At 34.4% G+C, this 6,129-nt stretch overlaps 3 protein-coding genes across 3 annotated transcripts in view; 1 reads left to right on the top strand and 2 right to left on the bottom strand.

The window, feature by feature from the left end:
* Nucleotides 1-2,102, top strand: part of LOC104772167 (lipoyl synthase, chloroplastic-like) — a 2,287-nt gene extending 185 nt beyond the window's left edge. Inside the window, exons 2-8 of the mRNA XM_010496812.1 lie at nucleotides 5-127; nucleotides 281-444; nucleotides 671-761; nucleotides 963-1,120; nucleotides 1,356-1,527; nucleotides 1,640-1,750; nucleotides 1,860-2,102. Coding sequence (XP_010495114.1) covers nucleotides 5-127; nucleotides 281-444; nucleotides 671-761; nucleotides 963-1,120; nucleotides 1,356-1,527; nucleotides 1,640-1,750; nucleotides 1,860-1,937 — 897 coding nt within the window. The 3' untranslated portion in view covers nucleotides 1,938-2,102. The remainder of the gene's footprint in view (nucleotides 1-4; nucleotides 128-280; nucleotides 445-670; nucleotides 762-962; nucleotides 1,121-1,355; nucleotides 1,528-1,639; nucleotides 1,751-1,859) is intronic.
* Nucleotides 3,382-6,129, bottom strand: part of LOC104769053 (KRR1 small subunit processome component homolog) — an 8,334-nt gene continuing 5,586 nt past the window's right edge. Inside the window, exon 8 of the mRNA XM_010493177.2 lies at nucleotides 3,382-3,670. Coding sequence (XP_010491479.1) covers nucleotides 3,611-3,670 — 60 coding nt within the window. The 3' untranslated portion in view covers nucleotides 3,382-3,610. The remainder of the gene's footprint in view (nucleotides 3,671-6,129) is intronic.
* On the bottom strand, nucleotides 3,838-5,730 carry LOC104772071 (KRR1 small subunit processome component homolog). The gene is made up of 7 exons (XM_010496725.1): nucleotides 5,370-5,730; nucleotides 4,869-5,169; nucleotides 4,670-4,780; nucleotides 4,490-4,558; nucleotides 4,267-4,323; nucleotides 4,085-4,123; nucleotides 3,838-3,987 (listed from the first exon to the last, which is right to left on the bottom strand). Exons 2-7 carry the CDS (start codon nucleotides 5,121-5,123, stop codon nucleotides 3,838-3,840), a joined length of 681 nt encoding a protein of 226 aa, XP_010495027.1. The 5' UTR covers nucleotides 5,124-5,169; nucleotides 5,370-5,730.

Raw genomic sequence — 6,129 nt, 5'->3', positions numbered from 1 at the left:
GAAGAAACCTTCTTGGTTGAGACAAAAGGCTCCACAAGGTGAGAGGTTTCAGGAGGTGAAGGAGTCTCTTTCTCGTCTCAATCTCAACACTGTTTGTGAAGAAGCTCAGTGCCCTAACATCGGCGAGGTTAGCATTTTCTTTATCTCCACCATTGTTGATATGAATTGTGGGTATGAGAAATTGTAAGTTTGGTTTATAGAGGTCACTGATGAGTAACCTACTTGCTAATCCAATCAAGATCTTTAAAGATTCTTAATTTGAGCTTGTGATGATGTATAGTGTTGGAATGGAGGTGGTGATGGTGTAGCAACTGCAACCATCATGGTTCTTGGTGATACTTGTACTCGTGGCTGTAGATTTTGTGCTGTTAAAACCAGTAGAAATCCGTCTCCTCCTGATCCAATGGAACCAGAGAACACTGCCAAGGCCATAGCCAGTTGGGGGTATGTGACTTTTATTTGATTCCTATTCTGAGTAATCTGCTTATATCTTCGTTTAGCTTTTTTTAATGGTCGTCGTGTTCAGAATTGTTAATTAGATAGAATAAATGAAGAGGGGATGAAATTAGAAAAATGGTGTCATTGCTGTCTCAACAGTCACTTATGCCTCTTCTTTTAATATATGATTGGTGTTGTATGATATGCTCTCTTGGGTTTTCCTTTGTTGCAGTGTAGACTACATAGTTATTACCAGTGTAGACCGTGACGATATACCTGATGGTGGAAGTGGACATTTTGCCCAGACTGTTAAAGCGATGAAGGTTATTAGTCTATTTTTTTGATGCAATATGTTATTGAAATCATAAGTAGTGTAAGAATCAAATATGCTCATATTTGTCAGTCCAAGTTTACAGGATAAGACCTCTCTGTCCCTTGTTTACTTAAGAATACTTTTTTGTGCATAACTCGAAATTGGTTTCAGAGTGTTTGTGAAAATGAAAATGTATATCTCATCTTTGTAGAGACATAAGCCGGATATAATGATAGAATGCTTAACTTCTGATTTCCGTGGGGACTTGGAGGCTGTCGATACTCTTGTGCACTCGGGATTGGATGTTTTTGCTCACAATGTCGAGACTGTGAAAAGGCTTCAGCGGCTTGTAAGAGATCCTAGGGCTGGGTGAGTGTTGTTTACTTGTTCTCTATTTTTTTTTTTTTGTTCTGAAATTTGGTTATGGCATAGATGAGATGAGCAGTGAATTGATCCTCTGTTATGGGTAGTCAGCTTGTCTCTCTTATTACACAGTCAAGATCTCCTCAATCTGTTAAGAGTGAGAAATAGATAGTATTCTGCATCTCTATATGTAGTAATTCTCTTTTTAATTAGAAGCATGGATCACATGTGGCGAATGCAGATATGAGCAGAGCATGTCGGTTTTGAAACATGCAAAGATCAGCAAACCTGGAATGATCACAAAGACATCTATAATGCTTGGTCTGGGAGAAACAGACGAAGAGTTGAAGGAAGCAATGGCTGATTTAAGAGCAATAGATGTTGACATTCTAACACTTGGCCAGTATTTACAGGTAAAATTATCAGTTCAACATATATCAGACTATGATTCGCATGTTTCCAACACAGAAAGATCTCAGTTTCCAAAGAACATCAAATTGACCATTCTTTTGATATACAATGCAGCCAACTCCATTGCATCTGACTGTGAAAGAGTATGTCACACCTGAGAAGTTTGATTTCTGGAAAACATACGGAGAATCAATAGGATTCCGCTATGTTGCAAGTGGTCCACTGGTAAAGCCACGAACTAGCTCTTACCATCTCGTTCTATCAAAAATATCTGAGAACATTGAAGAACCAGGAATGTGCTTATATTAATTTGGTTATAAATACTTCTTTGCAGGTAAGATCTTCATACAGAGCAGGAGAGCTATATGTTAAGACAATGGTGAAAGAAAGCTACTCTAAATCTTCGTCCTAATAGCAACAATGGAGATCATAAATGCCACAAATGTAACCTGGGACTTAACACAAAGCCTTTACTCCTACTTCTCTCTCTTTTTTTTTTAATATTTCAATTGACTTCATTGAATTGGTACTATTGTGGATATATAAAAATTAATATATAGTTTTTTTTTGTGTGTTTTATGAAGTGCCAATAATAATATCTAGAAATAGTCTCAAAGATATTTACAGTGTTGAATTCTTTATCTGAAGCCACAAGTTCCTCATCTCTTACATTGTCTTAAGTCTGACACTCGTCACCTTCACTATACAAAACTAAGTGCATCTCCAATAACTAAGTGCATCTCCAATGGTACTCTATTTTTGCCTCTAGAATAGGGGAATTCTATAATAGAGGTGAGTTTTACTCCAATGGTTTTCTATTCTCACATCTAAAATAGAGATTGCTATTTTTTTTCTATTTATAGAGGAATCCTATTTTTTTTTACAAAGGTTCCTCTATAAATAGAATAAAATAATAGCAATCTCTATTTTAGATATGAGAATAGAGGACCATTGGAGTAAAATTCACTTCTACTATAAAGTTCTTCTATTATATAGAGAAAACCATTGGAGATGGTCTAATCCGAAAGCAAATAATTAGCAAAAGTTAGGTTATGTGCATTGGTAGTTTTTCATGGAGTTTTTCATACTAAAAATAAATGAAAAATAAATATAAATAATATTTTAATTTAAAAAAGTGAGAACCTTGAGAAACCCATGAAGAACACTCATATGATGATACATGCCAATTTTTAATTAGACAAAAAACAAACCCATAAAACCTTAAAATCTTAGTTAAATAGTTTTTTTTTTCAACCTAACATTAATTCAAATAAAACTCTTTGATTGATTGCCCAAACTGGAGGAAAGTTGTTTACAAAAAACGTATCTAACAAAAGCATTCTAGAAGAACGGGCTAAACAATCCGTCTTCACAATTTAAATAGTTTTTTTGTTGTTGTTTTTAATTTTTTATAAATCATAAAATAAAATAACCTATATAACAAGTTTCATTATGCATAATTTTAAATTATAGATTCATATTATTTTAAATTAATATTAGTTCATACAATGAAAAATATTAGTATGATTAAATAAATTCTGAGATTTCAAAAAAAAGTATTGTGAAACAAATTATAAGATTTTTAAAAAATGAAAAATATATCTATTTTGAATATGAAATATTTTAAATATGATATATAAATATAAAATCTTGTAATATGATATATGAAATAAAAATATAACTAATTAATAAAATTAAATATATTTATAAGTAATTTAATAAGTTTAAATTATATTAAAATAAATTTGTATTATTGAAGATAAAATTTAATACAAAATAACAAAATAAATACTCAAATAAATTATATTAAAATAATAATATTATAGTAGTAAAAAATCCTCTACATCAAGAAAGTTAATATTATGGCCCTGTTCGTAGAAAGTTAATATTATGGCCCTGTTCGTTTCTTAGTCTTAGTAATATTACTAAGAGACTCAATCAGTCTCCCACCAATGCACATCCTCTTAGTAATCACCTAAATTAAATTAAGCATCTTATATAAATAGATGAGGCGCTAAATCGATCAATCTTTTTTGGTTTACGCTCTGTCACCGGCGATTTTTTTCCTTTTCCCGGCGCAGATGACTAGTGGTTATGCTCTGCAAGAGCTGGATCCTTCATCAGTTCCTTTTTGATCAAGAGTGCCTGCATAACCAAGTTTAGAAGTATATGAATCCATTTTTGACATGGTCTAATGAAAAAGCTTCTACACCAACTTCTCGTGAGAGTGGTATAAGTGAAGCACATAGAACCAAAAAAAAAAAAAAAAGTTNCTTCTTCTAACAAATCTTTCCTGCAAAGATAAGTCTATATTATGACCTGTTGACTATGCATGCTATATACAAATTGACATTACATTCAACCAACATNGAAGGACGCATTTGATTCTGTATGCAGTCTTCCACAATCTTTCTGATTTGTTTGAGACCTTTCCATGAACCCATTGCGGCTACAGTACTTCCCTGGTAAATTTACCACGGAGCAAGTAAATATAAAAAATCCAAAGAAGGAAAAATGTACGACTGAAATGAGACATTTGCAAAAGAAACACATGAATACCTGAACTAGAATGTAACAGCTGGTTAATATTTCCAGCGTCTGCAAGAAGCCAAAATTATTAAGCCTCAAAACACATAAGCATACAACGGTTTCGCACAACCTCTTAAGCATTACACGACTAGTATCACTAAACATGCATCTCTCTGTTAAATATAGGACATTGAACCAGACAGTTGACAAACCTTCAAGGTAGAGGAATTAGGACCCACAAGTCGCTGCCTTCTTCTAACAAATCTTTCCTGCAAAGATAAGTCTATATTATGACCTGTTGACTATGCATGCTATATACAAATTGACATTACATTCAACCAACATCGATAAGGATCAAAATGCAAACACAGGGGTGAGTGATATCATTGAACTTAGGCCATCATAAGATTCCCCGAGACTAAGACTGAATTGTACCTTATTCCGAACCAAGTTACGAATCTTGATGATATCACATTGCACCTCATCGTCTAGAATCTTAATAGCCTGTAATGATGCAAAGTGAAAAGAAGATCCATAACCACATATATCAGAAAGAAACACACTTCCAATTACATAAATTTGTTAGAACCTAGAATTGTAACAACGTAATAATACCTGAGGAGCAGGGACACTTCTGGAAAGAAGCTTAATCAAATCCCTAGCTTTGATAACAATGAACGGATCTCTTGTCTTCATCGTCGTTTTAACAGTCATAGAACCTTTAACCTACAAATTATAACAACATAATTTTCAGAAAAAAAAGCAACTAGACCAAAGCCAGAGACGAAACAAACGTAAAGGGGAGGGGACACACCAGGTTGAGCTCGCAGGCGAGACCATATTCCTTGAGAGCGGATTCGATTCTAGGCCAGCAATCCTGAAGATACTTCTTTCTGTATTGAGGAAAGAGTGTGGTGAAGTCGGTAGAAGAGAGCATGCCTGTGGGATTCCATGCCGGGTCGAACTTCTCGACAGTCCAACGGTCGATGTTTGGGTCTTCGTCCCATGGCTTCGGCACCCTTTTCTCGATATTCTGCTCCTCGTGCTCAATCTCTTCCATATTCGCCATTGTAAACAATCAGTTACTTCCTCCTCCTCTCTTGACGGCGGCGAAGCTTTATATGATATGATATGATTAGGGTTTATGTTTGTTAGAAGGTTTGTTAGAATATTTTAAATACCAAAAATACAAATTTGGTTAAGAAAACTTTTGTAAAATTTATCCCCCAATGGTAAGTTTCTTACATTATATTTCAAAAAAAAAAAAAACATAACTTGTTTTACAAGCAAAACACCTAAATAAAACTTCACTTACCATTGTTATTTGAGGTTTGTCCTCCAATGGTACCATAGCACCACCCCCAACTTCCATGCCACCATAACACAACGAAAAAGATTTTGCGGAGAAAGCTGACTCTCGTTACAAAAAGATATCAAATCTGACTCTCATATTACCAAAAGATATCAAATGCTCACTTAAAACCCCAGTAGGATTTAAGTGTGAAAGTGGAATGAAAGATCAAAGATCAAAGGAGAGAGAAGAAGGGTTTAAATGTGAAAGATCAAAGTGTGAAAGTGTGATGGTCTGTGTTAAGGGTCGGGTTTAAATGGGAAACTACAAGTTGTGGTTAGTGTAGTTAGCAATCAATAACAAGAGACTAAGTATGGTGTAGACATATAGTAGTCCTAGTCTTAGTAGTTGCAACTACCGAAGATGGGTCCATTCACAGGGAGAGATCCGAATGTGAAGGCTGATTTAAGAGCAATAGATGTTGACATTCACAGGGCCAGTATTTATTTACAGGTAAAATCATTACTTAAAACATATTTCAGACGATTCCTACGAAATCAACACAGAAATAGCTCAAATTCCAAAGAACATCGATGATTAAAAAAACCTTTCTTTTGTTATACAATGCAGCCAACTCTATTGCATCTGACTGTGAAAGAGTATGTCACACCTGAGAAGTTTGATTTCTGGAAAACATACGGAGAATCAATAGGATTCCGCTATGTTGCAAGTGGTCCACTGGTAAAGCCACGAACTAGCTCTTACCATCTCTTTCTATCAAAAA

Source organism: Camelina sativa, chromosome 20, assembly GCF_000633955.1.
Source record: "Camelina sativa cultivar DH55 chromosome 20, Cs, whole genome shotgun sequence".
NCBI lineage: Eukaryota > Viridiplantae > Streptophyta > Magnoliopsida > Brassicales > Brassicaceae > Camelina > Camelina sativa.
This window is presented reverse-complemented; position numbering and strand designations above follow the sequence as displayed.